This window comes from Tachypleus tridentatus, chromosome 7 (assembly GCF_004210375.1).
Source record: "Tachypleus tridentatus isolate NWPU-2018 chromosome 7, ASM421037v1, whole genome shotgun sequence".
Lineage (NCBI taxonomy): Eukaryota > Metazoa > Arthropoda > Merostomata > Xiphosura > Limulidae > Tachypleus > Tachypleus tridentatus.
This window is the reverse complement of record NC_134831.1, coordinates 101,043,902-101,065,341: the sequence shown is the minus strand read 5'-3', so window position 1 is coordinate 101,065,341 and position 21,440 is coordinate 101,043,902. Positions and strand designations below refer to the sequence as shown.

At 31.8% G+C, this 21,440-nt stretch overlaps 1 protein-coding gene across 1 annotated transcript in view; it reads left to right on the top strand.

The window, feature by feature from the left end:
• Positions 1-1,241: 1,241 nt before the first annotated feature.
• Positions 1,242-21,440, top strand: part of LOC143257742 (bicaudal D-related protein homolog) — an 85,931-nt gene continuing 65,732 nt past the window's right edge. Inside the window, exons 1-4 of the mRNA XM_076516776.1 lie at positions 1,242-1,822; positions 2,016-2,571; positions 3,864-3,958; positions 9,491-9,574. Coding sequence (XP_076372891.1) covers positions 1,767-1,822; positions 2,016-2,571; positions 3,864-3,958; positions 9,491-9,574 — 791 coding nt within the window. The 5' untranslated portion in view covers positions 1,242-1,766. The remainder of the gene's footprint in view (positions 1,823-2,015; positions 2,572-3,863; positions 3,959-9,490; positions 9,575-21,440) is intronic.

The following is a 21,440-nucleotide window of genomic DNA, read 5'->3' as shown; positions in this document are numbered from 1 at the left end:
CAGTTACCTCTTTCTTTGTGAACCTGACGATGACCGAAGAAGGTCGAAACGTTGTTCGCTCTTCTATGTAAAATATTTTCTCAACCCAAACGAGCCGTTTTTGCATATATAATAACTCGGCATGTCGTCGGCCTAATGATTAGAATGCAGAGCTAGCGAGTTCCTTGTTAAATAGATTATACCTACATGGACTCGAAATTAACTCAGTCATCGTGAATCGTTTATAAGACATCAAGGACATTTAAGACCAGAAAAAAATATTTAATATTATTTGTAAGTTTATAAAACTTTTGTATATAGACCATGACTTCTAATAACCGTTATTGTAAATTGTATTATTGTTGTGTATTAAAGAAGAAGAAATCATCTGTGTATCATCTTGTTGACAAATATTACAAACTGGATACATATCAACATTTAAATTACAATTTAATTCAATTTTAGGCTGTTTAATTTGTAAAACATAATAATGACACAAAAGCCATTGTTGAAACTCATTGTTATCAAAACGCTCTTGATTTTCTACATGCTAGAAGTTGTTGATCGAACTGTTTTTGTTTGCAAATAATTATTCTACGAATAAGTCTAGGCCCGGCATGACCAGGTATTTAAAGGCACTCCACTCGTAATCTGAAGGTCATGGGTTCGAAACTCAGTTACATCAAACATGCTCGCTTTTTAAGCCTGGAGGCATTATAATATGATGGTCAATTCCACTATTCGCTGATAAAAGTGTAGCCCAAGAATTGGCAATGGGTGATGATGACTAGCTGCCTATCCTGTAGCCTTACACTCCTAAATTAAGGACGTCTAGCGCAGATACTCCTTGCATAGCTTTGCGCGAAATTAAAAAACAAACAAACAAACATATCTACTGAATGTTTTCATTTGCCCTTCCCCACAGTAGTACAGCAGTATGTCTGCGGATTTACAACGTCGAAAATCAGGGTTTGATACACACATAGAGCGCACGTAGCTTACTGTGTGGCTTTGTGCTTATTTCAAAACAAATATCTTAACTTGCAATGTAAATGATAAATAAATAGTAATATATTTAGACGAAATATTCCAGTATAAAAGTTTTGGCATTTATTTGTTCGTAGTGTAATTATATCAACTCATTAAAACTATTGATAATATCAAAATCATTTTCATATATAAAAATCAGTACACAATAATTTTATTTATTTCTATTGCGAATAATATCACTACTTTTGTGTAACTAGGTGACGCTACAGACTTTAGTTACAAGATTAAAGTTTAGTAGATGCATTTTCACAACAAACGAAGTTTTAACTTGATTCTTACTACCATTGTCTGTTATTTGAAGCTGTATCAATTTTCTAACAAGTCATAGAATCTTAGCTATTGCTGTTGTGATTTTGTTTAAATATTCGTGTAACATGTTTGAATATTTATATATTTTAGTATAGGACCCTCATTACACAATATACTGTTCCTATTAATTAATTTGTTAGTCTACAACTTGAACAATAACAGTATAAGTACGAACAAAAGTGTAACGTATATATTTAATATTCTGGTCAGTTGTTGACTAGTTTTGCATCCGTAACTTCCGTATACAAGACATTGATAAGCTTAAGTTTTATACCTTATCTAAGTTAATTCCAACAAAATTTAAGTTTATTATTTGTAATATAATTTTATGTTCTTTCTATGATTTAGTTTCATGTGGCCCTCACCAGTGTATACTCTTGAAAGAATGTTGTATAAATTTTAATTTTTTTTTGAATGATTAATGCTGCATGTACACATCTTTTATGACCACACTGTTAAGCAAAACTAAGTATTTCAAATTTGAGTAAGTATGGAATTTGAAAAGTACTGTTTAAAATAATATATATTTCCCTTTTTTGTGTGTGTAAAGGTAAATTGAACTTTGGCTTAGTGTTGTAGGAATTTTAGGTAATTCTGAAAGAATGTGATGTTAGTTGGTTTTGTGTACAATATCCCAAAATTCTACTTCACAGACTTTGAATTAAAATAAATTACAGTATGTACCCACGACCTTGTCAGATGACTCCAGGAAGCTTTAGGCTTATTCCAGGTACCAGTACTTTGTATGATAATCGTTTTCGCCATCTCCAGAAAAGACATAAAGAATCCTTTTTAGGATTAAATGCAGTTTTCTTACCTGATGCTAATCCAGTTGGTGTTGTATACCGATCCAGTTTGCCTGCTACGCCTTTATGCACTCCTCTTCACGAAGGACCTCAGTTTTCTGAAAGAGTACTAACTGAACGTTTATGCAAAACTCCATCGCCATGGAAGTGTAAATTTTTTGAACCACATCATTCAGATGTGGGTTTAAATGCTCTTGAAGACAACTGGGGAGATGTAGCTTTGAAGGGAGATTGTGTTAACCGTGTCACCAATCTATCTAGGTATAAAATATTTGCAGAGCATTCAAAGAATAAAATTGAAAAGAGAACTGATAAAGATCTAGGTCATATTCCTCATCAAAGCAAATGCCAAACCATAACAAAGGGAAGTCAGCTGCTTTCTTTGAGCTTAAACAAAAGAGTTTTTGTTGGAAATATAAGTTATAGGGTAGGTTTTACTATGAAACTTCCTGGTTGATGTAGGTGTGATAGAAAAGCCAAAGTAGTTTTAATATTTTGTTAAAGATATAAATTTGATTATGACGTGAAGAATCAAACAGAAGTAATATTTGTGTGGAATTCAAGGTTTTTTACAGGAAATATTAAATAGAGTATTTAAGGTTTAAAGATGTGTTTGGTATTGAAAGATGTGGTAAAGTCTGAGAAGGTAAAACAGATTTTTGGTATTAAAAGTATAAATGAATTAAAATATGAAATTAATTGGAAATGTAATCCAAAATATAAGTAAAATATAAACTAAAGAAATCTCAATAGTAAAATCAGTAGTTACTGTTCTTAGACACATGCTTTGTTTATAGATCAAATTGGAAATAGTGGAACCAAAAGGTGTTTTAAATGTGGTTATTAAAATAATAATTGAAAGAGTTAAAGATTGGTCTTTAAATGTGAAAGAAATTAGAAATGTAATATAGAATGTACGTTATGGGTTAAGGTGCACGCTAAGTATGGATTACAGAATTAAATGTATGTAGAGTGTGGTGTACAGAGTTAGATATATGTTGATGTTTTTAAAGTGTTGATGAAATGAATTATGTTTTAATTGTGTTCATTTGGGTCATCAAAATGTGATAAAATACATATGTTTTATCATAACTACACAGATGAATTCAGTCTTCCTTATTTTTTCTCAAAATTTCATTTATATCTGTTATTTGATTAAAGAAATATTTTACTCACATGGAAAAATTTTCGATATTACAAAGCTCAGCTAATTTTTACCTGTATGAAGTTTTCCTTGTATGTGAGAGTGTTTCTAATCAACCATCTATCTTTGTTTTGAAAACACTACTGATACTTGAGTTAACTAAATCTAACAGCTTTAATTAAAAATCAAAATTTAATGATGTAACTTTATAAGAATATTTATTACTTTATGGTAGCCTTACAAATGTCTTTTAAAACAAGTAATTTTAGTGATGTACTCTATTAGCTTTGAAACTACATGTTTATTCAGTATAACACATAGGAACTTAGATACACTTTAACATTATGTATGTGAGTGACATTATGAGATGTTATTGCTTATTGTTTTAGAGTTATATTAAATATATAATATCTCTCATTCTTCTGAGATGCTTTGTTTCAAGATAATGTGAGTGACATTATGAGATGTTATTGCTTATTGTTTTAGAGTTATATTAAATATATATCTCCCATTCTTCTGAGATGCTTTGTTTCAAGAAGCTTTAGATTTAGTATAGAAGTTGTTTTTTCTTACAGGTGAGCAGGAAAGAACTCTGGAGTCATTTCAGCCAATTTGGAAAAGTATTACACTGTGTTATAATACAAGATCACATAAAAAACAGACCAAAAGGGTTAGTGGCAAAAAATTGTATAATGTTAAAAAATTAAATGTCATGAGAGATAATGGAGAAAACACGTGATTAATAAGGCTTTTAAAACATAGATTATGATTCAAGGAGAAACATTTAAAACATAGAAATATTTACCTAAATGTATCAATTTCTCAGAAACTGTAATGCAAAATAACTTCTAAAAAAATGTTATAGCTTATTAAGTTCTGTAATTTTGTTACTGTTACATCTGTGACAGTTTTTGGTAAACACATTTATGATGTATTAGTAGTTAAATACTGATTTATCTCATAAATAATATTTACTTTGTAAATAATAATTGCATTGTAACTGTAAATAAATTGCAATTAAAGTTATTAAAAGTGTAACACTTAATCTCTTTCTTTAAAGTATCTACCTAATTTGTTTATTTTTGAATTAAATTTTTAGTACAAAAAACATTCTAACAGAATAAATAAATAGTTTATAGGAATAGCTTGTGATGGAATAATTCTGTAAAGACAATAATTGAAATGACAAAATGATTTGTTGACATACACAGAAAAACTATCAAAATAATTCTACTCATAACTAACGATGAAGTGAACTTGTAAGAACTTGGTGTAATACCATTCACAACTTGTAAAGGGTTTGTTTCTTCTGACCAGGTTTTGTTTTCTACTAGTAGTCTCATATGTTTATAGTGGATACCTTGCTCTCAGAGGTTTTGAATATTGGATACAATATTTTCTGTAAACAATAGTACTTGTTTTTAAACGTTCACTTGATAATATTTTTAAGGATCTTGAATTTGAGTTCATTGTGATAAAATAGTTGGTTTTGGTAGTTTGAATTATTCAAAATATTGACACAACTGTATTAGATTTTCCACTATTTGCTCAAATTGGTACTAGAAAAGATACTTAGAAGGTTCTTTGGTGATCGTGATAGGTCAGATAAGTTTCTGACACCATTGTTTCTTCTTTTCTAGTAATATTATATTGTGTAACAGTCATAGCATGCCTACTCAAATGAAGTTGAAATAGCTGTGTGTGTGTGTATATATGTGTGTTACTTATTGAAACTAAATAATTTTAGAGCCATTTATTTTGCCAGAATTTTCTGTAATTAAAAAAAATGAAAACTGAAGATGATACTCAGTAAAAGTCAGTTAAAACAAACTGTACAAAGTATTAATTAATTACTTATTCATAAAATATAAACTTTGATTAAAAAATTGCAACCTAATTTGTAAATTGTGTTTACAATGGCCACTAACTAACATTTTTTTAACATGTATTTTTTTTCCAATCCTACCAGTTTTCTCCAAGTTCCTAAACCTGATACAAATGTTGTATTGAATAAGTTTCTGCAAGTCTCTGGGTTTACCACACTTGGTATTTTTAAATTAACAGCATTAGTTCCTTTGATCATTGTGATGTTACTAGTGAATTTGGATACATAGAAACCATTGTATTCCTAAAACATTAAGTTTATCCATTCCAAAAAACTTATATTTTATCCTAAACATTTGATTCTTAAACAAAATCTTGTGTGTTTCTTCTCACAGCATAAAACTTTTCATTGGAAATGATTTCTTACAAGAAATCACATCAAAGCCCTTGAAAACACAGAAACAATATTCACTGATTTACTCGTACCCATCAAAGATTCAAACCCCATTAAATTAAACTAGTATGTTTCAAGTGTTTGTGTAATCTTTATCTATATATTTATCAGTCTTGTGGAAGATACCAAACTAATCTTAGGTTTTCTATTTCTAGTAATTGCATGAGGCTTAACATTTTTGTAAAATTTTCCAATTTTATAAAATCACCCAAATGTTTCTTAAGAGTTCTTAAGAATAACCATTGAAGCTTTTGACTGCTAACTATTCCATTTTTATAAATCTCAGTGTATTTTTACCCTTACATAACTATTAACACTTTACTAAATTTACAGCAGTTAAGTCATTCTTGTCTTTTATTAAACATTCTGCCCATTTGAGGAATTTTAATTTTACATTCAGATACTGGAATTCTAGTGAAAGAGTATATTTTATCATAATTCAGTAATTAAACTTTGTTAAAGGTCATGTGTTATCTTACAGTTTTTTATTTACCTAGCATGAAACTTTTCAACTACACTTCCTACTGTACTTAGGTAAAGAGCTAGAACTTTCTTATGCTTGATGTTACTGACTGTGTTGTACTTTTTTATTTAAAATAAACTTTATAATGTTAAATTACCAATGAAATGTTTACTTCTGGGTTGAATATTTTTTATGCATTTATTATTTAATTATTTTACAGTAGAAGATATACACTTTTTGAATTTTCTTTAAAGAAAATACCTGACAAATATGAACTTCTCATGTGACAGAAGCATGAATGAAACACAAAAGATCACAATATGAGAAGATATATCACAATATGAGATGATAATAGATCACAGTAATAACACGTTTTAATTATTGGTAAACAAGCTGCATGATTCTTGTGATCTGATCCTCGGTACATTGATATGATATTCAGTTAGCTGATATGATCTTTGGTGTGTCGACCTGATCCTTGGTATATTGATCTAGAAATTGAGATGAATTGTTCATCAGATTGCATTTTGTAATTAATGCCTGAGAAAGCCTTTCTTGTTTATAAGGATGACCTTATCACAGCTAAGCTTAAATGCCTAAATATTTTCTAAAGAACTGTGCTATCTGTTACTTATAATTACTAATTTGCATATTTTTAAAATAAAACATCAAATTACAGTCTTCAGAAATCTCCACAAAGCCATATCTTTCAGAAGAATTTTTATAAGTAATTGTTTTATATGATTAACTTTTTGTTTAAGTTGGTAAAAATAAAATTGACAAATATGCAACATTATATTAAAGGTTACCAAGGGACCTTTTGGCCCATATAGGTCATCTTATTTGCTAAATACATTTAAAAACCTCAAAGCAAGCCCTCATCATTCAAATATTTATCAAGCTTTCCCCTAAAGACCAAACACTCGTAAAAAAGTAAAGCTGAAAATTACCCCCACTCCCAGACTTGCCATTTTTATCATTAAATACAAAAAAATGCATCAAACATTAACACCATTAACAATTTTAAATACCTCAGTCAGATCCATCTCTAACTTTTCTTTCATTCGAGAGAAAACAAGTTCAGAAATCTTAACCTATTCTAATTTGACAATTTTTCCATCCCAAGTTCACTTGTAGGCCTCCTCTGAATAATTTCAAACAATTCAGTGTTTTCTTAAGGTAAAGTACCCAAAACTGAACACAGTATTCTATATATGATCTAACCAATGGCCTATATCGTGACATTATGACTTCTTTAAACTTGTGTTGAATATTTTTGTCGATACAACAAACATCTAATTTTTCCTGTCATTAGCAACATCATATTACTTGAATGACTTGAGAGGTTTAACAACCAGAAAACAAAGATCTTTTATAACACTATTTAGTTTATTTCCATCAAAATTGTACATGATTCAAATTGTGATATCCCACATGTTCTTTATCATAATTAAAACTCATTTGCTGTTTATTTGCCCAATCCACCAAATAATCCAAACCATTTTGTAAAGCAGTAGTCTCTTCTTTACAGATAGAAACACCTAAAACTTTAAGGTTATGAAAAATGTAAATAGTCCTTTGACCATGCCTTCATCTACATCACTGATGTGAAGAAAAAAAGAGCAAAGGTTCAAAGACTGAGGTACCTCACTTGTAACATTAATCCAGTTAGACTGAACTACATTTATAACAACTTTCTTTGATCTAGCTACTCTTCTATTCAATTTGCCAACTTATTCTCTACATCTGAAGAGAGAACTTTTTAACAAGCCTTTTGTATGGCACCTTGTCAAATGGTTTTTGAAAATCCAGATACATTAAATCCACACATGTACCACCATCAACATAAGCATAATTAACCTTTTCAAACAACAACTAAACTTCCACATTTCATTTGTTAAAATATGTAATTTTGTTTCAAACAACCTCCTTCCTTCTTATCAGATCTTCTAAAATCCATCCGGGTTTTCACCTCAAGCTGAAAGGTTATAACTCGTTGAAGGCTGTTGTGTCAGTTTTTCTAGCAGCTACTATTATGGTCTTGTTTTATGCCTTGTATTTAAAGAAATCTAATTAGTTTACTACTTCTCTGGCCCACTAGTGGTAAATCTCTGGACTTAAAATGTTAAAAATAGGGTTTTGATACTCATGGTGGACACTGCACAAATAGCCTATTGTATCACTCTGTGTTTAACAAACATTCACTCTTATACAAATGAATTCTTCTCTACTCTATTGAAACATGCTATTCACACTTGATTTCTAAAAGTTTCACTCTTTAAGCCTTGAGAAATTTTCTTTAACATTTTCAATCTACTATTTCTAACATCACACAACAAAAAGTATTTTTCCTTCCCTGTTAATTCATAACAGCAAGTTTGGCCAACAATAACGTTGGAGGAGACAAAAAAGTGTAAAACTAAAAATACTTCTGTGAGGATATTTTGTGTTTTTACAACTTAGTTTTAGTTACCTATCATTTCTCGAACAAAGAAAACTATAAAAATGAAGTTATATTAAAAAATTCAGGTTAATAAAAAATGTGTGAGCTTACATAAACCTGATTAAGCTATACATGAAGTTTCACAAGTCTTCTAGATCCAACAAGACTGTGAACCGTGTCATAATTTACAGATCATGAGAAAGAAAAGCATAGCATTGTTTAAAGTTATATTATTTACGATTAAACTAGTGTGTTTTTCCATTTGTTTTTTAAGTCTAAGGTTAGATTAAATGTAAATTTATTATGATGCACACAGAGTTTAATGTGTAAAATTGGGTTACTTATTTTGTGCTTAGTTACATAAGCTCATGTCAAGGAAATGCACACAAGAAGGTGCAGATTAGTATTTGCAACTGTTTTTGCATAAAAGTTTAAGACATTTAAGTAAAATTCTAACTTAACATAGCATGGTTAGCCCTATGACACAGTTCTGGATCTTGAAGCTGCAAAACTTGGTTTTAACACAAGTAATACTGTAAAATATTCTGTGCACTTTAAGCTGCTACTGTATTATAAGAATGACAGTCAGTTTTATAGCATGAGTGGTGTGGTGTTATTGATTGTTTGTCTTGCCTCTGTGTAGTACTTCACAACCAGGGACTCTGTAGCTTTGACATAGACACAAAATACAAATACTGTTTATAATTTCTTTCTTTGAAAATTTGTTTTGAATGGATATTTCAAGAGGATAACTTTTGTCTTATAAGTGGACACCTGTGTCTGTTGAAAAACAAGTCTTGGTTCCTCACTAGGAAAGTTTGTGTGTTTTACTGTCTTCAAATATTGACAATTAAAATAGCCCTAATTTGTTGAAACATCCAAGGGTGTAAGATTTAGTGATATACTTGTCTTCCCACCAGCTCTGTTTATTCTAATGAGTAGAAAGTATGATTTATTAATCGTCAGACCTATAAGTGTTAGTTAAGTTTAAACCTGATTTTTGTTTTATGCATTTCAGTTATGGTTTTGTCACGTTTTCCAAACCAGAAGAAGCAGAAAGAGCAAAGACTGCACCAAAAGAACAACTATATCTTGATTGTAGGTAAGATAAGAAAACCTTTCTGTGAAACAGTCATAAATTTAGATTGACTAACTTTATTAAACTGTTGAACAAGTTCTAAATTTCTGTTTAAGTTACAGTTTTTAAATAACTTTTGATCGAAACAAGCAATGCTTAAAAATTAACTAGTACATGGGTACTTGTTTACTGAAAAATGTATTTTGTTTATTTTCTTTTCTTATGCTGGAACAGTGGTATATCTCTAAACTCATAACACTAGAATCAGAGATTTGATTCCCTTCAGTGGACACAACAAATAGTCTGATGTGACTTTGCTATAAGAGGAACACACATTTTGTTGTGATTTTACCATTTTATAAATCTTAATTTATTCTTCTGATTCTTAGACAGAAACTTGTGTGACAAAACATGATACACCTAAATTTTTGTTTTTCAGAAAATTGAATTAGGTAATGGAAGGAAACCTTTTTATAATTTATTTGTTATGCATCATTAAACAGAAATTCTTTCTTGTGCAAACATTTTAAAAATTACCATGTTAACCATTTTTTTAGGTTTAATAACTGACCTAATCATTTTGAATATGCGATATATTCAGGTGACTGAATTACTTTAATATCTATATTGGATAAGCCTGCTGAGCATGAGGTTGTTTCAAGATATAGTGTTACAGGACTGCTAGAATTCTTACTGGCTGAATTTGAGCTAGGAATAAACAGACTTGGCATTATGTGTAACACAACAACAAAAACATTTATAACAAAGACAAAAACACTGTGCACATCTCACAGCTGCTTCTTTCAGACGTATCAAAATCAGTATCATCCAACACATTGATTAAATAAAAGGTTTCTTAGGTTTGAATAAACCTCACATCAGTTTGAAACATGTTACCCCATCACTTTTATTACACCAAAATTCTGCAGGACTAGTAGCAGGTATTAACAACTTAGTATGTGACTAAGTAATAAATGTAACTTGAAACAAAATTAGTGTAATGATTTTCTTGACCATGTTTCATGTGAAACCTGTGCATATTTAAAACAAAGAATAAATATCACAGAAAAAAGAGAAACCTGTGATATATTTCCTTACTGTAGGCCACAAACCAGTAATTAAAACCAATAAACTCATTCTTATTTTGCAATGTACATAAAATTTCCTGTCAACTAAAACAATAGAAAACAGTAATAGTTAAAAGTCCAGTATTAGATTACTTATTAATAATAAGAATAGAATTTTTTTTTTTCTGTCAGGATTTATTTATAGCTGAAAACTGATGTCTTGCACATGTTCATTAAAATAAGCTATCCTAATGTAGCCAGATTAACAGCATATAGTAACTATGCGTGTGTGAATGGTAGACTCACAGTGTTTAGCAGCTGAGAAATGGCAGGCTTAGAGTATTCAGGAACTTTTATAATGATTGGCAGAATAACAGTATTTGGTAGTTTCTTCCCTAGATGTAAGCAATCAAATTATGGTGAAGTGAATGTCATATGTGTTGTACAGTTACACATTTTAAATGTGTCTACTTCTGCTACTCAATATGACCCTATCATAGGTAAACTTATTGAGTATAAAATATTTTAAATGAATTTTTCATGACAATACATTTGTTTTCAACTTAAAAAATATGAAGTACCATAAGTAGAAAAAACAACTAAAAACTGTATGGAATTGGGAGAAAAAACAAACTAAAAACTGTATGGAAATGGGAGAAAAAAAACAACTAAAAACCTTATAGAAATGGGAGAAAATACAACTAAAAACTGTATAGAAATGGGAGAAAAAACAACTAAAAACTGTATAGAAATGGGAGAAAATATAGAAATGGGAGAAAATACAACTAAAAACTGTATAGAAATGGGAGAAAAACAACTAAAAACTGTATAGAAATGGGAGAAAAAAACAACTAAAAACTGTATAGAAATGGGAGAAAAACAACTAAAAACTGTATAGAAATGGGAAAAAACAACTAAAAACTGTATAGAAATGGGAGAAAAAACAACAACTAAAAACTGTATAGAAATGGGAGAAAATACAACTAAAAACTGTATAGAAATGGGAGAAAAAACAACTAAAAACTGTATAGAAATGGGAGAAAAAACAACTAAAAACTGTATAGAAATGGGAGAAAAAACAACTAAAACTGTATAGAAATGGGAAAAATGGGAAAAATACAACTAAAACTGTATAGAAATGGGAGAAAAACAACTAAAACTGGGAAAAAAAACAACTAAAACTGTATAGAAATGGGAGAAAAAACAACTAAAAAACTGTATAGAAATGGGAAAAAATGGGAGAAAAATAAACTAAAACTGTATAGAAATGGGAAAAAAACAACTAAAAACTGTATAGAAATGGGAAAAAAAACAACTAAAAACTGTATAGAAATGGGAGAAAAACAACTAAAAACTGTATAGAAATGGGAGAAAAAACAACTAAAAACTGTATAGAAATGGGAAAAAAACAACTAAAAACTGTATAGAAATGGGAAAAAAACAACTAAAAACTGTATAGAAATGGGAAAAAAAACAACTAAAAACTGTATAGAAATGGGAGAAAAACAACTAAAACTGTAAGAAATGGGAGAAAAAACTGTATAGAAATGGGAAAAAACAACTAAAAACTGTATAGAAATGGGAAAAAAAACAACTAAAAACTACATAGAAATGGGAAAAAAACAACTAAAAACTGTATAGAAATGGGAGATAAAACAACTAAAAACTGTATAGAAACAGGAGATAAAACAACTAAAAACTTTACAGAAATGGGAGAGAAAAACAACTAAAAATGGGAAAAAACTGTAACTGAAACTGTATAGAAATGGGAGAAAAACAAAACAACTAAAACTGTATAGAAATGGGAGAAAAACAACTAAAAATGGAGAGAAAAACTAAAACTATAGAAATGGGAAAAAAAACTAAAACTAAAACTGTATAGAAATGGGAGAAAAAACAACTAAAACTGTATAGAAATGGGAGAAAAACAACTAAAACTGTATAGAAATGGGAGAAAAACAACTAAAACTGTAAAATGGGAGAAAAAACAACTAAAACTGTATGGAAATGGGAGAAAAAAACAACTAAAACTTTATAGAAATGGGAGAAAATACAACTAAAAACTGTATAGAAATGGGAGAAAAACAACTAAAAACTGTATAGAAATGGGAGAAAAAACAACTAAAAACTGTATAGAAATGGGAGAAAACTAAAAACTGTATAGAAATGGGAGAAAAACAACTAAAACTGTATAGAAATGGGAGAAAAACAACTAAAACTGTATAGAAATGGGAGAAAAAACTGTAAAACTGTATAGAAATGGGAGAAAATACAACTAAAAAAAACTGTATAGAAATGGGAGAAAAAACTAAAACTAAAAATGGGAGAAAAAACTGTAAAAACTGTATAGAAATGGGAAAAAACAAACTAAAAACTGTATAGAAATGGGAGAAAAAACAACTAAAAACTGTATAGAAATGGGAGAAAATACAACTAAAAACTGTATAGAAATGGGAGAAAAACAACAACTAAAACTGTATAGAAATGGGAGAAAAAACAACTAAAAACTGTATAGAAATGGGAGAAAAACAACTAAAAACTGTATAGAAATGGGAGAAAAAACAACTAAAAACTGTATAGAAATGGGAGAAAAACAACTAAAAACTGTATAGAAATGGGAGAAAAACAACTAAAAACTGTATAGAAATGGGAGAAAAACAACTAAAAACTGTATAGAAATGGGAGAAAAAACAACTAAAACTGTATAGAAATGGGAGAAAAAAAACAACTAAAACTGTATAGAAATGGGAGAAAAACAACTAAAAACTGTATAGAAATGGGAGAAAAAACAACTAAAAACTGTATAGAAATGGGAAAAAAAAAACAACTAAAACTGTATAGAAATGGGAGAAAAAAACAACTAAAACTGTATAGAAATGGGAGAAAAAACTAAAACTGTATAGAAATGGGAGAAAAAACAACTAAAACTGTATAGAAATGGGAGAAAAAACAACTAAAAACTGTATAGAAATGGGAAAAAACAACTAAAACTGTATAGAAATGGGAGAAAAACAACTAAAACTGTATAGAAATGGGAGAAAAAGATTGTTAGCTGAGGTGATATACACAGTCCATTAACATCAGTAAGATTGTTAGCTGAGGTGATATACACAGTCCATTAACATCAGTAAGATTGTTAGCTGAGGTGATATACACAGTCCATTAACATCAGTAAGATTGTTAGCTGAGGTGATATACACAGTCCATTAACATCAGTAAGATTGTTAGCTGAGGTGATATACACAGTCCATTAACATCAGTAAGATTGTTAGCTGAGGTGATATACACAGTCCATTAACATCAGTAAGATTGTTAGCTGAGGTGATATACACAGTCCATTAACATCAGTAAGATTGTTAGCTGAGGTGATATACACAGTCCATTAACATCAGTAAGATTGTTAGCTGAGGTGATATACACAGTCCATTAACATCAGTAAGATTGTTAGCTGAGGTGATATACACAGTCCATTAACATCAGTAAGATTGTTAGCTGAGGTGATATACACAGTCCATTAACATCAGTAAGATTGTTAGCTGAGGTGATTACACAGTCCATTAACATCAGTAAGATTGTTAGCTGAGGTGATATACACAGTCCATTAACATCAGTAAGATTGTTAGCTGAGGTGATATACACAGTCCATTAACATCAGTAAGATTGTTAGCTGAGGTGATATACACAGTCCATTAACATCAGTAAGATTGTTAGCTGAGGTGATATACACAGTCCATTAACATCAGTAAGATTGTTAGCTGAGGTGATATACACAGTCCATTAACATCAGTAAGATTGTTAGCTGAGGTGATATACACAGTCCATTAACATCAGTAAGATTGTTAGCTGAGGTGATATACACAGTCCATTAACATCAGCTGAGGTGATATACAGATTGTTAGCTTGTTAGGTGAGGTGATACACAGTCCATTAACATCAGTAAGATTGTTAGCTGAGGTGATATACACAGTCCATTAACATCAGTAAGATTGTTAGCTGAGGTGATATACACAGTCCATTAACATCAGTAAGATTGTTAGCTGAGGTGATATACACAGTCCATTAACATCAGTAAGATTGTTAGCTGAGGTGATATACACAGTCCATTAACATCAGTAAGATTGTTAGCTGAGGTGATATACACAGTCCATTAACATCAGTAAGATTGTTAGCTGAGGTGATATACACAGTCCATTAACATCAGTAAGATTGTTAGCTGAGGTGATATACACAGTCCATTAACATCAGTAAGATTGTTAGCTGAGGTGATATACACAGTCCATTAACATCAGTAAGATTGTTAGCTGAGGTGATATACACAGTCCATTAACATCAGTAATTGTTAGCTGAGGTGATATACACAGTCCATTAACATCAGTGATTGTTAGCTGATGATACACAGTCCATTAACATCAGTAAGATTGTTAGCTGAGGTGATATACACAGTCCATTAACATCAGTAAGATTGTTAGCTGAGGTGATATATTAACATCAGTCCATTAACATCAGTCCATTAACATCAGTAAGATTGTTAGCTGAGGTGATATACACAGTCCATTAACATCAGTAAGATTGTTAGCTGAGGTGATATACACAGTCCATTAACATCAGTAAGATTGTTAGCTGAGGTGATATACACAGTCCATTAACATCAGTAAGATTGTTAGCTGAGGTGATATACACAGTCCATTAACATCAGTAAGATTGTTAGCTGAGGTGATATACACAGTCCATTAACATCAGTAAGATTGTTAGCTGAGGTGATATACACAGTCCATTAACATCAGTAAGATTGTTAGCTGAGGTGATATACACAGTCCATTAACATCAGTAAGATTGTTAGCTGAGGTGATATACACAGTCCATTAACATCAGTAAGATTGTTAGCTGAGGTGATATACACAGTCCATTAACATCAGTAAGATTGTTAGCTGAGGTGATATACACAGTCCATTAACATCAGTAAGATTGTTAGCTGAGGTGATATACACAGTCCATTAACATCAGTAAGATTGTTAGCTGAGGTGATATACACAGTCCATTAACATCCGTAAGATTGTTAGCTGAGGTGATGTACACAGTCCATTAACATCAGTTATATTGTTAGCTGAGGTGATATACACAGTTCATTAACATCAGTAAGAGTAGTTTGTTATATACACAGTCCATTAACATCAGTAAGATTGTTAGCTGAGGTAATTACACAGTCCATTAACATCAGTAAGATTGTTAGCTCAGGTATATACACAGTCCATTAACATCAGTAAGATTGTTATTGAGGTGATATACACAGTCCATTAACATCAGTAAAATTGTTAGCTGAGGTGATATACACAGTCCATTAACATCAGTAAGATTGTTAGCTCAGGTAATATACACAGTCCATTAACATCAGTAAGATTGTTAGCTGTGGTGATATACATAGTCCATTAACATCAGTGAGATTGTTAGCTGAGGTGATGTACACAGTCCATTAACATCAGTTATATTGTTAGCTGAGGTGATATACACAGTCCATTAACATCAGTGAGATTGTTAGCTGAGGTGATATACACAGTCCATTAACATCAGTAAGATTGTTAGCTGAGGTGATATACACAGTCCATTAACATCAGTGAGATTGTTAGCTGAGGTGATATACACAGTTCATTAACATCAGTAAGATTGTTAGCTGAGGTGATATACACAGTCCATTAACATCAGTAAGATTGTTAGCTGAGGTGATATACACAGTCCATTAACATCAGTAAGATTGTTAGCTGAGGTGATATACACAGTCCATTAACATCAGTAAGATTGTTAGCTGAGGTGATATACACAGTCCATTAACATCAGTAAGATTGTTAGCTGAGGTGATATACACAGTCCATTAACATCAGTAAGATTGTTAGCTGAGGTGATATACACAGTCCATTAACATCCGTAAGATTGTTAGCTGAGGTGATGTACACAGTCCATTAATTAACAGTCCGTAAGTTAGCACAGGTGATATACACAGTTCATTAACATCAGTAAGATTGTTATATGAGGTGATATACACAGTTCATTAACATCAGTAAAATTGTTAGCTGAGGTGATGTACACAGTCCATTAACATCAGTTATATTGTTAGCTGAGGTGATATACATAGTTCATTAACATCAGTAAGATAGATAGAAGGAGGTGATGTACACTGTCCATTAACATCAGTGATGATAGTTGTTAGCTGAGGTGATATACACAGTCCATTAACATCAGTGAGATTGTTAGCTGAGGTGATATACATAAGTCCATTAACATCAGTAAGATTGTGCCAGCCCAGGTAATATACACAGTCCATTAACATCAGTAAGATTGTTAGCTGAGGTGATATACACAGTCCATTAACATCAGTAAGATTGTTAGCTCAGGTAATATACACAGTCCATTAACATCAGTAAGATTGTTAGCTGAGGTGATATACACAGTCCATTAACATCAGTGAGATTGTTAGCTGAGGTGATATACACAGTCCATTAACATCAGTGAGATTGTTAGCTGAGGTGATATACACAGTCCATTAACATCAGTGAGATTGTTAGCTGAGGTGATATACACAGTCCATTAACATCAGTTATATTGTTAGCTGAGGTGATGTACACAGTCCATTAACAAAGCATCATTGAGATTGTTAGCTGAGGTGATATACACAGTTCATTAACATCAGTAAGATTGTTAGCTGAGGTGATATACACAGTCCATTAACATCAGTGAGATTGTTAGCTGAGGTGATATACACAGTCCATTAACATCAGTGAGATTGTTAGCTGAGGTGATATACACAGTCCATTAACATCAGTAAGATTGTTAGCTGTGGTGATATACACAGTCCATTAACATCAGTGAGATTGTTAGCTGAGGTGATGTACACAGTCCATTAACATCAAAGGTATAGTTAGCTGAGGTGATGTACACAGTCCATTAACATCAGTAAGATTGTTAGCTGAGGTGATATACACAGTCCATTAACATCAGTAAGATTGTTAGCTGAGGTATGTATCCACAGTCCATTAATATCAGTAAGACAGTTAGCTGAGGTGATATACACAGTCCATTAACATCAGTAAGATTGTTAGCTGAGGTGATATACACAGTCCATTAACATCAGCAATATTGTCAGAGGAGGTGATATACACAGTCACAATAACATCAGTAAGATTTCAGAAGCTGAGGTGATATACACAGTCCATTAACATCAGTAAGATTGTTAGCTGAGGTGATATACACAGTCCATTAACATCAGTAAGATTGTTAGCTGAGGTGATATACACAGTCCATTAACATCAGTAAGATTGTTAGCTGAGGTGATATACACAGTCCATTAACATCAGTAAGATTGTTAGCTGAGGTGATATACACAGTCCATTAACATCAGTAAGATTGTTAGCTGAGGTAATATACACAGTCCATTAACATCAGTAAGATTGTTAGCTGAGGTGATATACACAGTCCATTAACATCAGTAAAATTGTTAGCTGAGGTGATATACACAGTCCATTAACATCAGTAAGATTGTTAGCTGAGGTGACATAGTTCGTCCATTAACATCAGTGAGATTGTTAGCTGAGGTGATATACACAGTCCATTAACATCAGTAGATTGTTAGCTGAGGTGATATACACAGTCCATAACATCAGTAGACTGAGGTGATATACACAGTCCATTAACATCAGTAAGATTGTTAGCTGAGGTGATATACACAGTCCATTAACATCAGTAAGATTGTTAGCTGAGGTGATATACACAGTCCATTAACATCATCAGAGATTGTTAGCTCAGGTAATATACACAGTCCATTAACATCAGTAAGATTGTTAGCTGAGGTGATATACACAGTCCATTAACATCAGTAAGATTGTTAGCTGAGGAGATATACACAGTCCATTAACATCAGTGAGATTGTTAGCTGAGGTGATATACACAGTCCATTAACAATACAGCAAGATTGTTAGCTGAGGTGATATACACAGTCCATTAACATCAGTAAGATTGTTAGCTGAGGTGATATACACAGTCCATTAACATCAGTATTTTATGTTAGCTGAGGTGAAATTTTAAGATTACACAGTCAATGAGCTTAGGTGCTGATACACAGTCCATTAACATCAGTAGAGATTGTTAGCTGAGGTGATATACACAGTCCATTAACATCAGTAAGATTGTTAGCTGAGGTGATATACACAGTCCATTAACATCAGTAAGATTGTTAGCTGAGGTGATATACACAGTCCATTAACATCAGTAAGATTGTTAGCTGAGGTGATGTACACAGTCCATTAACATCAGTTATATTGTTAGCTGAGGTGATATGTTACAGTCTCATTAACATCAGTAAGATTGTTAGCTGAGGTGATATACACAGTCCATTAACATCAGTAAGATTGTTAGCTGAGGTGATATACACAGTCCATTAACATCAGTAAGATTGTTAGCTGAGGTGATATACACAGTCCATTAACATCAGTAAGATTGTTAGCTGAGGTGATATACACAGTCCATTAACATCAGTAAGATTGTTAGCTGAGGTGATATACACAGTCCATTAACATCAGTAAGATTGTTAGCTGAGGTGATATACACAGTCCATTAACATCAGTAAGATTGTTAGCTGAGGTGATATACACAGTCCATTAACATCAATGAGATTGTTAGCTGAGGTGATATACACAGTCCATTAACATCAGTAAGATTGTTAGCTGAGGTGATATACACAGTCCATTAACATCAGTATATTGTTAGCTGAGGTGATATACACAGGTTACAATACAGTAAGATTGTTAGCTGAGGTGATATACACAGTTCATTAACATCAGTGAGATTGTTAGCTGAGGTGATATACACAGTCCATTAACATCAGTAGATTGTTAGCTGAGGTGATATACACAGTCCATTAACATCAGTTATATTGTTAGCTGAGGTGATATACACAGTCCATTAACATCAGTAAGATTGTTAGCTGTGGTGATATACACAGTCCATTAACATCAGTTATATTGTTAGCTGAGGTGATATACACAGTCCATTAACATCAGTAAGATTGTTAGCTGAGGTGATATACACAGTCCATTAACATCAGTTATATTGTTAGCTGAGGTGATATACACAGTCCATTAACATCAGTAAGATTGTTAGCTGAGGTGATATACACAGTCCATTAACATCAGTAAGATTGTTAGCTGAGGTGATATACACAGTTCATTAACATCAGTAAGATTGTTAGCTGAGGTGATGTACACAGTCCATTAACATCAGTTATATTGTTAGCTGAGGTGATATACACAGTTCATTAACATCAGTAAGATTGTTAGCTGAGGTGATATACACAGTCCATTAACATCAGTAAGATTGTTAGCTGAGGTGATATACACAGTCCATTAACATCAGTGAGATTGTTAGCTGAGGTGATATACACAGTCCATTAACATCAGTAAGATTGTTAGCTGAGGTGATATACACAACTACTTTCTATCATTATCAACAATGTACAGCATTGCTGAGGTGATGTACACAGTCCATTAACATCAGTAAGATTGTTAGCTGAGGTGATGTACACAGTCCATTAACATCAGTTATATTGTTAGCTGAGGTGATATACACAGTTCATTAACATCAGTAAGATTGTTAGCTGAGGTAATATACACAGTCCATTAACATCAGTAAGATTGTTAGCTCAGGTAATATACACAGTCCATTAACATCAGTAAGATTGTTAGCTCAGGTAATATACACAGTCCATTAACATCAGTAAGATTGTTAGCTGAGGTGATATACACAGTTTATTTACATCAGTAAGATTGTTAGCTGAGGTGATATACACAGTCCATTAACATCAGTGAGATTGTTAGCTGAGGTGATATACACAGTCCATTAACATCAAAGTAAGATTGTTAAATGAGGTGATATACACAAAGTTCACAATACCATTCATCAGTAAGATTGTTAGCTGAGGTGATATACACAGTCCATTAACATCAGTAAGATTGTTAGCTGAGGTGATATACACAGTCCATTAACATCAGTGTGATTGTTAGCTGAGGTGATATACACAGTCCATTAACATCAGCAAAGATTGTTAGCTGAGGTGAGTATACACAGTAAATTACACAACAGTTGTATAGATTGTTAGCTGAGGTACACAAGTCCATTAACATCAGTAAGATTGTTAGCTGAGGTGATATACACAGTCCATTAACATCAGTAAGATTGTTAGCTGAGGTGATATACACAGTCCATTAACATCAGTAAGATTGTTAGCTGAGGTGATGTACACAGTCCATTAACATCAGTAAGATTGTTAGCTGAGGTGATGTACACAGTCCATTAACATTGTGTGACATTGTTAGGAGAGGTGATATACACAGTCCATTAACATCAGTAAGATTGTTAGTTGCTGAGTATAACACAGTCCATTAACATCAAAAGATTGTTAAGGGTGATATACACAGTCCATTAACATCAGTTATATTGTTAGCTCTGGTGATATACACAGTCCATTAACATCAGTAAAGATTGTTAGCTGAGGTGATATACACACAGTCCATTAACATCCATAAGATTGTTAGCTGAGGTGATGACAATAAAGTCCAGCTAACATCAGTGATTTAAAGAAGCTGAGGTGATATACACAGTCCATTAACATCAGTAAGATTGTTAGCTGAGGTGATATACACAGTCCATTAACATCAGTAAGATTGTTAGCTGAGGTGATGTACACAGTCCATTAACATCAGTTATATTGTTAGCTGAGGTGATATACACAGTTCATTAACATCAGTAAGATTGTTAGCTGAGGTGATATACACAGTCCA